Source organism: Rhinolophus ferrumequinum, chromosome 12 (genome assembly GCF_004115265.2).
Source record: "Rhinolophus ferrumequinum isolate MPI-CBG mRhiFer1 chromosome 12, mRhiFer1_v1.p, whole genome shotgun sequence".
NCBI classification, from domain to species: Eukaryota; Metazoa; Chordata; class Mammalia; order Chiroptera; family Rhinolophidae; genus Rhinolophus; species Rhinolophus ferrumequinum.
This window is the reverse complement of record NC_046295.1, coordinates 79,208,331-79,223,814: the sequence shown is the minus strand read 5'-3', so window position 1 is coordinate 79,223,814 and position 15,484 is coordinate 79,208,331. Positions and strand designations below refer to the sequence as shown.

At 42.1% G+C, this 15,484-nt stretch overlaps 1 protein-coding gene across 6 annotated transcripts in view; it reads right to left on the bottom strand.

Moving 5' to 3' along the window:
• NUP214 (nucleoporin 214) overlaps window positions 1-15,484 on the bottom strand; it is a 92,789-nt gene that overhangs the window by 51,035 nt on the left and 26,270 nt on the right. For all 6 annotated transcript variants that reach the window (XM_033123094.1, XM_033123099.1, XM_033123096.1 and 3 more), the window contains exons 17-22: window positions 14,634-14,792; window positions 12,142-12,245; window positions 10,137-10,319; window positions 9,369-9,454; window positions 9,195-9,278; window positions 616-885 (exon numbers count right to left, since the gene is read on the bottom strand). In XM_033123094.1, the coding sequence (XP_032978985.1) occupies window positions 616-885; window positions 9,195-9,278; window positions 9,369-9,454; window positions 10,137-10,319; window positions 12,142-12,245; window positions 14,634-14,792 (886 nt within the window). The remainder of the gene's footprint in view (window positions 1-615; window positions 886-9,194; window positions 9,279-9,368; window positions 9,455-10,136; window positions 10,320-12,141; window positions 12,246-14,633; window positions 14,793-15,484) is intronic.

Sequence of the window (15,484 nt, the reverse complement as noted above, 5' to 3'; positions counted from 1 at the left end):
CACGTGCAATTTGCCTGAAATACTTTACATTGTCATTTCCCCTGATACTGATCAAGAGATGACTTTTATGCCAACATCTATCACTTCGCTGCTCTCCTCGCACAGTCTCTCCGTCCCACTACCTCATGCGCGTTGTTTGGTCTCTGTCAGAAGTCACTTCAATGCAGAGTCCTGACACTCTGAAGTGAGGGTGTGACAGTACAACACAGGTCATTTCAGTGAGCACCGTAGCTAGTGAGTTCTGAGGCAGAATATAGCTAAAGGTAACAAGCTGAAATGAGCTAGGATGTGAAAGGCACGCGTGTGGACGATGCTTTGTACTGAGGCAAATGACCTCCTTTTACTCCTGAAAAGACCTGTTTATTGTTTAAAGTGACACGAGCTGGACTCAATAGTAAAGTTGTCACAGTGTGAATCTTTAGTCTCTTCTTCCTCACGGCTTTCAAGGGGAACACGTCTCCTTTGAATCTGTCTTCTAACTTCTGGAATACTAGCAGCAATGGGCTGGAACCAACAACTTAATGCTGTGATAACATAAAAGCCAGTTGCTGTTCGTCCATGTGTTAGAAACCTCATAGGGGAAAAAAAGAGTTTCCTGTCTCACTGTTTCCTTACCTGAAGTTCCCATCACACCTGGGGGACCAGGCATCAGGTGGGATTTAGCAAAAGGAGGCGCCGCCTGGGGCAGGAGACCGGGTTGGATGGAAGGAGTGCGGACCACGGGGGCGTGCCGAGCGGGGGCGACCTGGACCATCGCGTCGTCGTCTTTACCAGGCGCCCGAGCATCTTCACTCTCCAAGGACTGGGAGACGGACGATGTCGAGCTGACTTCATCCAAGTCTTCATAGTATCTCTGAGACAGGAAGGCTGACCGAGACAGGCTGGCTGCAAAGCCCACGACAAAACACAAGTCAGACAACTAGAAGCAAGTCCAAAAGCTATGCAATTTTCACTGTCGACAGAGAAATAAATATCCAGTTTGTAAAGACGATTTAATTATTACTTATTTTAAGTGGACGCAGCTGTTGTCAAATGTGAACAAGATGGTTGGGGCGGCGGGGGGTTCCTCTGCTCAAATGGGGCTTTGAAATACCGAGCTGTGCACGACAAGGGCGTTTTGACGGTCAGACAAAAAAAAGTGAAGTGAGAGACAGAACGAATGCTGGTACAAAAGCAGGAGACTGAGCCCTCACCAGTTCTCGCAGACAGAATAATAACATATCAGAACAGACAATCTCCCACAGTACAATCAACAGTCATACTGCTGCTGTCACTTCCCAACAATAAATTTCTAGGAACAGGACTAACGCAAACCGGGAAAAAAGAAGGTCCCCAGTCCTGTCTCAAACATTTCCAGAGAAATCTAATGATTCCTTTGCATCATTAGGTTAAAAAAAAAAAAAAAAAATCACTGAAACTAATCCTGACCTCCCGTTTTTTCCTTCTATAAATGATGAAGTAATGCTTTATGCCATTTTACTTTCTACCATGAATTATGGAATGCACATGACTGCCTGAGTATTGGGAAAAAAACCAAAAAACAAAACTCCTAGCCCTTTCTCCTCCTCAACTTACTTGAAGCCGCACCGCTACTATTTATGACTTGTTTGCCCTACAGACATATCACTCTGTAAGATTTTGTTTGTCACAATTAAGTGTGACACAAGCAAATGCAACTGAAAACCAATGCTATGTGCTAGCCTGTGCAGTTCAACTTGGTAACCATTAGCCATCTGTGGCTATTGAAGTTAAAAATAAGTAAAAGTCAATAAATGAAAACTTCTAATCCTCAGCTGTATCAGACACGTCAAGGGCCCGATGCCACACGTGGCTACTCTACTGAGCAGCACAGACACAGAACAGTTCTACTATCACAGAAAGTTCTACTGGACAGCACTGAGCCAGCGTACTTGGATGCAAGTCCATATGCAGCAGGCACCCTCGAAATTCCATCCCTAACCGCCAGCCCCACCAGTAAAATTGCAGTTGACGCTCATAAGACCTGACTTGGTGCCAGGCGCTGCACAAAGCATCTATCCACATTCTCTCATTTAATCTTCACAATTACCTGCACATTAGAAATCGCTATTCTCTGACTTTATGCTTAATGCTTAGAAAGGTTAAGTAACTTAGGGGAACTTGGTAAGTGGTAGAGCCAGAATTCAAACCTGGCTTGAAAGAGTACATTCTTAATACTCTGAACCCTGTGCCTGACAGAATTCTGATGCCATGGCCTGTGCTCCCTGGGGCCACAGCCAGGGTTACGCTGTTAGATGGTTCTATCAGATGGTAAAGGGATTCTGCAGACATAATTAAGGTTACTAATCCACTGACCTTCAAGCAGAGGTTAGCCTGGATTATCCGGGGGGCCCAATGTAAAATCTCACCAGCCCTTAAAGGCAGAGAAATGAAGCCGAAGAGGAAGTCAGAGACGTGGCAGAAGGGGACGGCAGAGACCTGAAGCACAAGGACGCAGTGTGCTATTGTCGGCACGCAGATAAGGGGGCTGGAGCGCACCCCAGGAAAGAAGGCCCTCACTCCCACAGCGGCGAGGAACGGTACTCCGCCGACACCTCTGCTGTGCTTCCCGGTAGAAGTGGGAGCTTCCCCGGGGCCTTCGTGAGAGCTCAGCCAGCCAACACCTCGACTTCAGCCTGGGGGCCCTGAGCACTGGGCCCAGGGGAGCGGCCGTGCGCCTGGGCTTCTGACCCATTCGACTGTGCGATCCTAAGTAAGTGGTGTTTGAAGGCACTAAGCTTGTGATCCCTTGTTATGGCATCCATAGAAAGCTAGTAGAAACCTCACAGCCTCTTAGGGCCACAATGACCTCAACGGTTTCTCTAAAATCCTATTTCCTGAGTGCAACAAAAGATGACTCAGAGTCATCACCATTAAGAACTGAACGGAGAAAGAAACTGACATAACTATGTAACTTTCAAGATCTGATATAACCTGGGGGTTCTCTGCTTCCTTCCTTACCTTTCTGACGCCATTCACTGGCTTTGGGGGGAGGGAGATGCATCAATTGGAAGATGCAGTGGACATGCTCACGTGCAGAGGCCAGGGGCCTGGACCGGTTCGTCTCCCAACGGTGCTGCCACCACAGCTGATAAATACCACTCCCTACTGTGATCAAGGATACAGCTACCTGCCTGACCTTAGAAACAGGGGCCCACTGAAACCTAAAGAATCTTATTCTGCTTAAATACTACCTATTTTCCCGAAAATAAGACCTGGCTGGACAATCAGCTCTAATGCATCTTCTGGAGCAAAAATTAATATAAGACCCAGTATTATATTATATTAAATATTATATTACATTATATTTTAATTATGTAAGACCTGGCCTTACATGATAGTAAAATAAGACCAGGTCTTACATTAATTATTGCTCCAAAAGACGCATTAGACCTGATTGCCCAGCTAGGTCTTATTTTCGGGGAAACACGGTAGCTCAGATTAGGAAAGGCAGAAAGCCACAGTAACAGGAAAAAAAAAAATGACAGAGGTTGTGATCATCTCCGTAGATCCAGCAGACCCTACACCTTGTGGGGAACTACGGCAAGTGTTCCCTTGCAGATCAAGGCAAGGATGCCCACTCACTGGGCTCTGCTTTGGAGGCCCTACCCGTGAAATAAGGTAAGAAAAATAAAATGCAAAGACTGAAAAGGCAGAAACAAAAGTGTTAGTATCTCTGGAGGATATAACTGTTTCCGTAGAAAGTTGAAGAAATAACTAGACATATTATTTGAATAAATGAGTTTAGCCAGGATCCGCATAGTCAACATACAAAGTATCTACTGTCTCTCCATACACCACACCTAACATAAAACATGCAGTTTAAGGGGAAAACCCCCACCAGTGTAACAGCACCAGAAAAATCGAACTCTTAGGAATAAATCTAACAAAAGGTATGTTTGTCCTCCATGCAGAAAACATTAAGAGAAAGTAAAGACCCAAATTAACATATACCATGTTTAGGAACTGAAAGATCAATATTGTACAAACGTCCATTCTCTCAAGTTGATCTAGAGATTCAATACAATCCCAATCAAAATTGCAACTATTCTCTGAAGGCTGAAGTTAGCAGAATTCAACAAGACAATTCTAATATGAATATGAAAATAGAAAACACCAAGAAGAGCCAAAATACTCTAGATCATGAGTCGGCACAAACTACAACCATAGGCCAGCTGCCTGTTTTCACAAATAAAGTTTTACTGACACCTAGAGGTGTCCACCTTTTTACATACTGTCTGCGGCTGTTTTCCCATTCAAAAGGCAGAACTGAGTACCGTGTTTCCCCGAAACTAAGACCTAGCCAGACCATCAGCCCTAATGCGTGCCTTTTGGAGCAAAAATTAATATAAGACCCAGTCTTATTTTAGTATAATATACTAAAGGTCCATTCCAGACCTTTAAAATCAACTCCTAAAACTGCAAATTTATCATGAATTTTAGTATCTAATAATACCACAGATCCATAAAATTTATGGCGTTCATAAACCGAAATGTTCGTCAATGAAAACGTTAAAAAACTGAGGTACCACTGTAATATAAGACCGGGTCTTATGTTAATTTTTGCTTCAAAAGACGCATTAGACCTGATGGTCCAGATAGGTCTTATATTCGGGGAAACACAGTATATGGATAACTGATTTACAACAAAGGACAGGAGACTTTTAAATAAACAGTGTTAGACAATCAGATATCTAAATACAGAAAAATGACACGTAAGCCATTTATATCATATGCAACAATCAATTCTGGTAGTATAAACAAAGTATGGTACATCCATACAATGGAATACTATTCAGCAATAAAAAGGAACGAGCCACTGATACATGTTACGTACGCATTGTGGGTGAGCCTCAAGAACATTACGCTACGTGAAAGAAGCCAAACCAAAAGACTACATGATTCAATTTACACACAGTTTCTTCAAAAGGCAGATCCACAGAGAAAGAATACAGATCAATGGATGCTGAAGGCAGAAAAGAAACTGACCACAAACAAGCATGAGAAAACTCTTTAAGTGATGAACATATGCTAAAACTGGAATGTGATGATGGTTATAAAACTCCATACATTTACCAAAAAACATCAAACTGTACACTTACAAAAGGGGAATTTTATGATATGCAAATTATACCTCAATAAAGTTGTTAAAAAATAAATTCCAGCTAGATAGATCTCAATCTGAAAGGCAAAACATTATAACATTTGTAGACAGTAATAAAAGTGCATACACTTTCTTACTTAGAGATAGAGAAGGATTTCTTAAATAGCACAGCAAGTACTACGTGTAAAAGAAAAGGCCGACAAATCTGTTTGAACATTAAGAACTTCTGTTCACTAAAAGTTATCATTAAGAGGATAAAAGGCAGCAACAAAGTGATTATGTGCAACCCATCCAACCAAAGAGCTGGTAATCAAGAACTTACAAAAACGTCCACAAATCAGTAAGACACTATCGAACAGATAATGAGCAAAGGATTTAATCAGGCACGTCACAAAAGATCTGGTTTGGTTACAAGGAAAAAAACGGACAGCAGCAAGCTGGGCAAGGGTGTGGGGCAGCTGGAATATTCACATCTCGATGGTAAAAGTGTAAATCAGTCCAACCACTCAGGAAAACTGTATGGCAGTATCTACTAAAGCTGAGTATATGGACAGAATACGAGTCAACAATTCCACTCAAGACATGTGACCCGATAAAAGGGTACATATGGCCCAAGAGACATGCACAAGAAAGCTCAGAACAACATTCCATTCTATTGCAGCTAAAAACTGGCTAGAGCACATGGCCACCATGAGAATGGATCAACAAGTGCCGTACATTCATATGACAATACCACACAACAACAAGGCAAAAACTAACAGCTACACCAGCGACATGAATGACTCTTACAGACCTGATGTGAAACAAGGGAAATCCACGCAGAGGATGAACGAATGGGCTTACACCGCATGCAAAGACCCTGGGAACACGCAAATCAAAACTAGTGTTTGGGGAGGCATGCTTTAACAGCAAAACTGTCAAGAAAAGCAAAGATAAAGGAGACTAAACAGAACGACAACTTTAATGCAATGCACGATCCTGGATTGAATCCTAGATTTTTTAAAAAGAGTGGCTGTGCAGGACATAAGGGGAGTAGTTGGTAAATTGTGACTATAGATTGCGTATTAGATAATAGTATTCAATCAACGTCAGCTAAATGTGATCATTGTATCATGGTTGTGTAAGAGAACATCCTTGCTCTTAAAAGACACACGCCAAAATATTTAGGAGTCAAGGGTCCGGTCTGCACCTTATCTTCAAACGGTTCAACTAAACCAGCAACAGCAATGTGTGCATGTGTGGGAGTGAGGAGGAAAATAAAGCCATCTGCAAACATTACTGGGAAATACGGGTGAGGGTAGGTGGGCATTCACTATTACTCTTATAGCTAGGGGTTTGAAATTTTTCAAAATAATAAAACTTGTAAATGTCAACAGGAAAAACAAATAAAAGCAAAGGCACACTACCACTGATGTCAGACAATGGTACCTTTGGGGAGCAGGAAGGCTGGGGGTGCACAAGAGGAAGGCTTAGCAAGGTGGCAATGACAAAGTTCTGTTTCTTAACCTGAGGAGAGGTGACATAGACAGGTCTTTTTGTTTTGTGCACTTTTCTGTGTATGTGTTCTACTTCACAATTTTAAAAGACAGAAATCTTTATATGCTGTTATTATTCTTTACAGATTATAACCTAATGTTACATAAGTATAATGTGCAGTTATCTGTTAATGTCTGTATTCCCTTATTCATCAAAAGTTTTATGTGCTCAGAGACCATCTTTCTCTGATTTATCACCGTCTGGAACAAAGTAGGCAATAATATTTGTTGAATGAATGATTAAATTAACATAAATCTCATTTCTAAGGAATCTATGATAAAGATATATTCAGAGATGTGGTTAAACATTTGGGAACAAGGGTTTCTGGGTAAAATCTTGGCAATAAAATTAACAGGGTTTGGATAAGCAAATTATGGCCTTTATACAAGAGGATACTGTGTAGTCATTATAAGGCATATGTTCAAAGAATATTTAAAAACAGAAGGCAGAGGGAGGCTCACGAAATTTTTAAAAATTTCCCCCCGTTTTTCTATTGCAGTAAAATACACATAATGTAAAATCTACTTCGTCTTAACCACTAAGTGTGCTCTTCACTGGCATTAAGTACATCTTCAAGGCTGTGCAGCCATCGCCACTATCCACCTCCAGAATTCTTTCCATCTTGCAAAACTGAACCTCTGTACCATTAAACACGAACTCCCCATTTGCCCTCCCCCTCAGCTCCTGGCAACCACCATCTACTTCCTGTCTCTATGAATCTGACTACTCTAGGGACCTCAGATAAGTGGACTCACACAGTGTTCGTCCTTCTGTGACTGGCTTCTTTCACTTGGCATTATGTCCTCCAGGTTTACGCATAGTGCAGTGTGTATCAGGATTTCCTGCCTTTTTCAGGATTTTCACCATTTTACTTATCTATTCATTTATCGATGGATATTTGGCTTGCTTTTATCTTTCAGCTGTCGTGAATAACCCTGCTGTGAACACGTGTACAAAATATCTGAGCCCCTGCTTTCAGTTCTTTGGGGTACATACCCACAGTGGACTGCTGGATTATATGGTAATTCTATTTTTAATTTTTTGAGGACCCACCAAACTGTTTTCCCAGTGAGGCACCAATTTAGATTCCTACTAATAGTGCACAAGAATTCCAATTTGTTCACATCCCTGTCAACACTTGTTGTTTTCTGTTTTGTAGTAAGGGCTTGGAAGTTGACTCAGGTGGTTGGAGCACCATGCTGCTAACGCCAAGGTCGCCAGTTCGATTCCCACATGGGCCTGTGAGCTGCACCCTCTACAGCTAAGATTGTGAACAATGGCTCTCCCTGGAGCTGGGCTCCTGTGAGCAGCCGGTGGTTGGTTAGAGCAGCCGTGGGCTGCTGTGTGCTGCCATGGGCTACCATGTACTGCCATGAGCGTGAGCGGCCGGCAGTGGAGAGAGCTGCAGCCGACCAACAACTGGCAACCGACTCCCTCAGCCGGGGGGAGTGCAAGGCTCGTAATACCAGCATGGGCCAGGGAGCTGGGTCCTACACAACTAGACTGAGAAACAACAGCTTCAACCAAGGTGGTGGTGGTGGGAGAGGTGGGAGAAGGGGGGGGGGGAAATTCAGGACACAAAATTATAAATATAATTGTCCCAGCCTCATTTTCAAAAAAATCAAATTTACATATGCAAAGAAAAAAGTTAAAGAGTAAGCCGAAATGACATAATTGATTCCATATCTCGGTTGAGGGATATAAGAGTAATTTTTATTCTTCTTTATACTTTTCCATATTTTTCCAATTATCTACCAAGAGAATTCTTTAGATAAGGAAAAAGATTACTATAAAATTCACTTGTTTGTAACTATTACTTACCTAATTTAGTTTTATATAATTACAGAAAAATTAATCAAATCATGATACAGTAAGATTAAATTAAATTTCCTTCTGCGATTTTAATTACCAAAAAGCATCTGTTGTTGGCATAAAGGAAAAAAAAATTTCAACTCAAAACAGGATTTTAAAGAAAAAAGCAGATATGGGCACTAAAACAAAGCCCAGTTATACCTGAAGTTGTATATAACATATATTTTTTTAAAAAAAAAATTGAGGTAGTTATCTAGATAATAGCAAAAACAATTTTTTCCCCATCAGTTATATGGCTTCTTTTCAGTAAGTGTTTTTAGCCATCATTCTCTAATCGGTGGGGATTCCTCTTCCTTCTTAAGAAGCCTTTTTTCAAATACAATCTCACTCAAAACCCCACACAAATCAGTAAAAATAAAGCTTTGAAGCAGAGGTTCCAGTGCCTGGAGCCAGCTCAGCCACCCCAGGCCCTTGGGAACAACTGCCACATAACCTGAGGTCTGCAGAAAACATTCAAAAGCCAAAACAACTACCTGAGCTGCTTGGTCGAGTGTGTACAAGCAGCTTCCTGTTCCAACGTTCCCATAAACGACAGGTTTCAGGGACATTCTCTCTATGCCCCTATTAAGAACCAAAATGAAAACAGAGACACACACCCCCCGTTCTACTCCCACGCCATATACTGTATGGTTTGTGCTAAAAATGCAGGACCTGTTCCCTTTACCTGGCGCAGTGGATCTCACTGGTGGGGTCTTCCTCTTGGCCAAGAAGTTTCTCAGCTGTGCCTGTTTCACAGAGGACAGTTTAGCTGCAAGAAATTCATGAACTCATAAATGCTTAAGACTCGGTTGGCAGATGAAAGAAAACGGGGTTAGACAACCGGGAAGAATGCATTTACCTGGTACCCTGGGCAAAGGGTTAGTGTGACCGTCTATGGTGGTTTTCAACAAAGCATCGCGCAGGCTTTCCAGGTCACTGTCAAGACTGAATTAGGATAGTGTTACATACAAACCAACTACGACCGGAGAAATCTTAGGGGCGGGGGATACACTATCCTAAATGTAAGTGCAAGAGATGAGAGCATCCCCAGTACAGAAACAGGAAATCTGACCAACTGGTACAATCAACCCAAAAGAGACCGCGGTCTCAACATTACATACCACCCCCACGGCAAACACAACACTGATAGGACTTCAACAGAAAGGGCATTTAAAAGCTACACATTCAGCCGAAAGGCAGAAACACAAAATCACCTTGGGAACTTCAGGGGTCAACTGTCTAACTGCGAGGGTCCAAAAGTTTCCACACACAAGCAAAGTGACAAATCTGAGCTTTGAGACAAGTCAGTCAACCTAATCCTATCGGTTAATTTTCAACAAAACAACAATCCTGTTACTGTATCTGCCATCACCTGAGCACCTGCTCGTCCCTCCGGGCATACCTAGATTCAGTGACCTCTCCAACAATCCCATGGGGCAGGTACTGTTATCCCCAGTCTTCAGGGGAAGGAACGATGGATCAGAGAAGGTGAGGAACCTAACCAGGACATCTGAACCACCTAAGACGACTCCACCTTGCTGTCTAACATTTATTCCCTCACTCATTCCTTCATTCAGCCATATTCATGGAGTTCGAGTGGCTTTGACAGGCTGGCTCTCCTGCACACCTGTAACTGCTACTCTGGGACGGAACGGCCGCGGGAATGCTCCATCGGGAAGTATGGTTATAGAGACGGAGCTGCTGGAGGCTGTCCACCAAGTGATTCAACCTCTTCCTCTGCTGGTTGATGATTTCCCGGTTGTTGGCTAGGGTGTTAAACAGCGTCTCTCGCTCTGGCACAAGCAGGCGCCTGTTGACAGCAATGAGAAAAGAATTAAACGTGAGTGGTTTGAGTTTAGGGACCTTCCACAGAAGGAAAAAAAAAAAGACTACAAGAAATTACTAGAACATAAAAGGGAACAAAAGCCTACTGAGAACAAAATGTAATGAGGAAACAGCAATTTAGGATCCTGCGGGCCAGGCCTTAGGTATAATCAGGGAGAACCCCTGCGTCTCCGGGGTAGGTCAGGGCAGACGGACTCCTAACAGAGGAAACGTTCACACAGTTATACACTTAGGATATGTGTGCTGTCTGTACGTAAACTATACGGACGAAAAAGCAAAAGCCCAGGGCTTCGCTGAAAGTCCATGGGCATCTCTTCACAGTGCCGTCAGGAAATAATGGAACAGCACAGATTTCACGGCAGGAGGAACCCACCCAAAAGAACTAAAACAAGAAAGGGACGGTTCCCTTTCTTACTCCTGACAAGGTAGTTCAAGAGAAATGTTTAGAAACACATTTCTATAGGATACAAGGTCATACTTAGAGAAGGACCTAAAGCACAGACGTGCTAGAGAATTGTTTAAAAACCTGAACTCAGCAGAAAGGGGACTTATAAAAAGCCACCTGCCAAGCAGAGCAGAAAGTACAGGCTGTCAGGTCAAGCCATTGTCTCACATAATTCAGAACGAGGGGAGTGAGCTGTGAAATGTGTGATGGGGTCCAGCTGTCCAAGGGGACAGGTGCTGTAGGCCCCAGGATGCACAGTCTCCCCAGCCAGGGTCTGAGGGGTCATGCTCACCTCTACCTTCCCCTGCCTACGCCCCAAGTGAGGTTTCTCAGGTCGAGCACAAAGCCTTTGTCCACGCAGTAGAGTATAGCACAATACAGGGGATTCATTCCGCTCACTGAAGTGGAGGAACATTGTAGCCCCAACCCTGACCACACCCTCGCTGCTGCACTTGGAGGTTCTGAGATCCCACAGCATGGTAAACAAACAAACAGATCACTTCTTGGTTCGTCTCCTTACATGGCTCATCACGTTAAGCAAATGTAGGGGTTTCAGAAATTGAGCATTTTGAGGGCTGATCCGTTTTTCATATTTCTTGTGGGCACTTTGCTGCTCTTATAATGTAATGCATTCTATTCCTTCTGGAAAATATAGGGCATAAAACCAAATATCCAGGGATAGAAGACCACGGTAAAAGGTTTTCCTGCACCTTTGTCATCATTCCTCTCATCCTTTTAATTAGCTATACTAATTAGGAATGTTTTCTCAGAAAAGAAATTTGGAATATACAAAAAAGCAAAGGAAAATATTCCTGTTAAACCCATCTCACAACTCTATCTGTGACTATTTTGACAGATGGAGTTCCAGCCTCTTTTCTATGTTTAGACCTCCACATGGAGATCACCCAGTGTGATTGTGTCTTACTTTTTCCATACTATATATATTGTATCTAATCATTTTCATTATGTACCTTGTACATTCCATGTAACACAGGAAATAGATTTAACATGATTTTTTTGAGAAATGCTGGTCAATAGCTACAGTTACCTATATTAACAAAAAGTGACCACATTTTTTTTAGCCACTCCTCTCCTCTAACTTCTGGATAATGAGGGTCGATCCAATTTCTCACTATCATAAGTTGTGCTGCAACATAAATTCTTTTATGTAAACTGTTGTGAGCATGGCTATTATCTCTACAGAACAAATTTCTAGAAGTAGAATGACTGGGTCAACGAGAATGAACATCTGTAGCGTTTTTTTCATAAATGCCCCTAAATCATCTTTTAATAAGGCAGCAGAAGTATCTGCTGCACCCGCAGTGGGGGAGACCTCGCTCACTTCTGTTTTCTCTTTTGTTCCAGGTGCCGATCCCACTCCAAGTCTAAAACATCATTCACGTCTTGGACAGCAAATTTCACATACTGATGAAGGCGCCGAATTTCCTACAAAAAAAAAAAAAAAAATGAAAAGGCACATAGCTCAGTTTGCCAATACCTTGGAAAAAGAAGTATGAAAATGATTTTGAATTATTTTTATATCGAGAACCATAATGCACAAAGAGAACATAACAGGCTTTGAGATCATCATTAGTACATTGTAACTAAAATGAAAACCAGAAACCACCTTTTTGAGTGTGACAGAGAGGTGGTGTGAAGAAAATAGAAACAGAATGGGTGTGCCGGCCTGGGGCCTCTAGGGAACAAACGCTCTTGCTTAGTTCTCATTTTTCAGCTCTTCTGAAGTATCTCAACATGGTCTAGGAATTTTCCACTGTACTTTAGTACCCCGACAAGGCATCCATTTAGTTTTTGCTCTCCCAACCATAAAATTAACTGTACTACAGACAAAATTATCCTACAAAATTGTACTGAAAATAATTTTGAATGCATCTATTCATAAGATAGAACACATAAGTCATTTCACCAATTGAGAAAAACTCATTTCTTCTCAAAAACAAAGAATAGTTATCAGCACTAGAAATTGAATTTACCATGATTAAAATTCTCATCTATTAACTTATTTTAGGCCTGCAATAATTTTCTTTAAATTTTGGTCAAGTATTAACCTTCATGGCTATACCACTTGGCTCTCAAAAATTAAAAATAAAGATGAAGCATTCCATTAAATATGTATACAAATGCAGATCATGTGCTATATACGGGGAAAGCTCTTTGCATCTGTACAAAGATCTTATTGTGTTTCAATGCATTTTCAAAATTATTCTTGGATAAGGGTAGATGCCCCAACTAAAAAGAAAGTGTCATTTAAAGAGTGCCAGGCTGATTCCAGAAAGTGGCAATAACCTTAGCATCAAAAATAAACTTCACCTAACATCTGACTACAGCAAGGCCCTTTCTTGGAACACTCGAAATGCAATCATACCTCTAAACATTAGCTGACACTGTTTCCTCTGAATGCTCTCCCAACTCTATCAGAAAAAAACTTTTCTTTTACGGCCCATCACAAATACTTCCTTTCTGTGGCCTAGCTGCTTCCCACAGCAACCTATTCTACATTGTACTTTTCTGTCCATCTTTCCCTCTGCCACTTACCCAGCTGTAGGGACTACACGCTGTAGCGCAGCGGGTAAGGGCACAGGCTCTGAGTCAGACTGCCCAGGCTCTAAGGTCCAGCATCTGTTAGTGGTGAGACTTGCATAGTCCTCGTATCTTTCTTTTGTACATGGCATGCACTCAGTAAATGCTAGCTATTATTATCTACTTAGCATTGAGAAAAAGAAAATGATTCTGTTTGAATGGGGGCAAGTGTCTCCCAAAAGCTGTATGCTTTTCTTTTGTAATAGTTTGGACACAGAGCAAGAGGTGAAAAGGCATGCAGGAAGAGAGTGTAACTAGGTGCAGCACGGAGGCCTGCAATTTGATGAATGGTGGGCAAGCAGCTGGCACCCTCTTGCTAAGGGAGTTAACATCCAGGGGGAGGAAGCGGCTAGGAACACAAGGGCTGCAGGTCACAGCAGGGGCTCCTGAGCTTTCGGGGAGGAGGAACTAGTTCTTTCGTTTTCCTACTGCAGGCAGGCTTATCAGGTGTGGGACGGAAATGGTGGACTTTCTGGGCTGGAGACCAGGGTCATCGTACTCATAGACCCTCATGTTCTGGGTGAGGAAGGCCAGTGCTGCCACCTGTGCCCCTTTCCTGCTGGGATTCTAGGCAAATGCAAGGAAGTGGGCGATGACCATCCCCGCCCTAAAGCTTGTGATACAACAGTTCTGAAAAAAATCCAAAGATGAAAACAAAAACCAGATTTAACGAAGACAGAGAATAATTAACAATGAGAAAAGTAACTTTGTTAAATTATGGCTTAGAGCAAAGAACCCAGGCAGGTGGGGGTTTCAATGCCGGTTCCACACCCACCAGCAACATCACCTCAGGCAAGCGCTTTAGCCTATGAGCCTCAATTTCCTGACCCATACAATGGGATCAATAACTTATTTTGCAGAGCAGTTGGCTGAAGACTAGAAATAACGTGTAAAAAACACTGAGCAGAGTACCTGGTGCTCAGTGATAGTCGCTAGCTTAATTATTATTATTCATGATTTGATTTCTAAATATATCTTTTTCAACAGCATACTTTCCACCAAGCTTAACGTCTAATTAAGAATTCTATTTTTGTTTAATCCAAAAACATTAAGGGAAAAACTGCCCTTTTCTTTGTCTCAGTGAAGGAAGTCTATGCGAAGTGGGTAAATTATTCACAGGAAATTAACAACTTCACAAAGGCGGTCACCCAAAGCTCAGAAAGTCATCGTCAGGAGGGAGGGAGGGAGGCTGGAGGGGTTTGCTGGACAGCACGCTCTGCTGGAGTCTCCTACCTGGAGCTGGGCTTCGCTCTTGGGGTCCAGCGGTCTCTTATAGAGCAAATGCAGATATCCAGAGTCACGATTTCTCTCATTTTGTTCTCTAGCTTCTTCAACACCAGCAAAGCCCTCAAGCAAAGTTGTTTTCAGGGCACTTATGTCTCCATGAAGAGACTAGAAAAGGTATAAGGATGTATTGATACAACATGTGGTATTTCTAAGAAATAAACCTTTCTGTCTGCACCAAGGAAGGTGGTGCTTCTCAAACAGTTAACACGAGAAATATCTGAGTACAGTTAGTAGTCATGCAAAGAAACATTTCACTGCTTAGAAAGATACCAACGTTCATTCTTAAAAATTATTTTTCTTCCTCATTGAAAAAACATATATTCTAGTGATCAGAAACTCGGAAAATCGGAAAAGTATTAACAGTTCCTATAATCCTACTACCTGAAGACAATCACTAACTCCCTGGAGAACTTTCCTCTTCTAAGCATGATATTTCAGACCAGAGCTCTGGACTCAGACAGTCCAAACTGGGGTCCTGGAGCCAGCACGCCGTGACTGGGTGGCTTTGGGCTTGTTATTTCACCTCTCTAAGCTTCGGTTTCCTGACTTGCAAAACAGACAGAGTAACAGTACTTACCACACAGGACAGTTGTGAGGATTCAATGAGATGCTACAGGCAAAGTTTTAGCACAGTGACTGGTACACAGTAAGTAGGAGTAACAGTAACACAATAAGTGATACTATTAACAGCTATTTGATATTTTTATACCATATGTATATGCTCTTAAGTGTTCTGCTTTTTAAAAAACCTAACACTTTACTATACCCTAACAATGCATTACAAAAGTACATTTTCA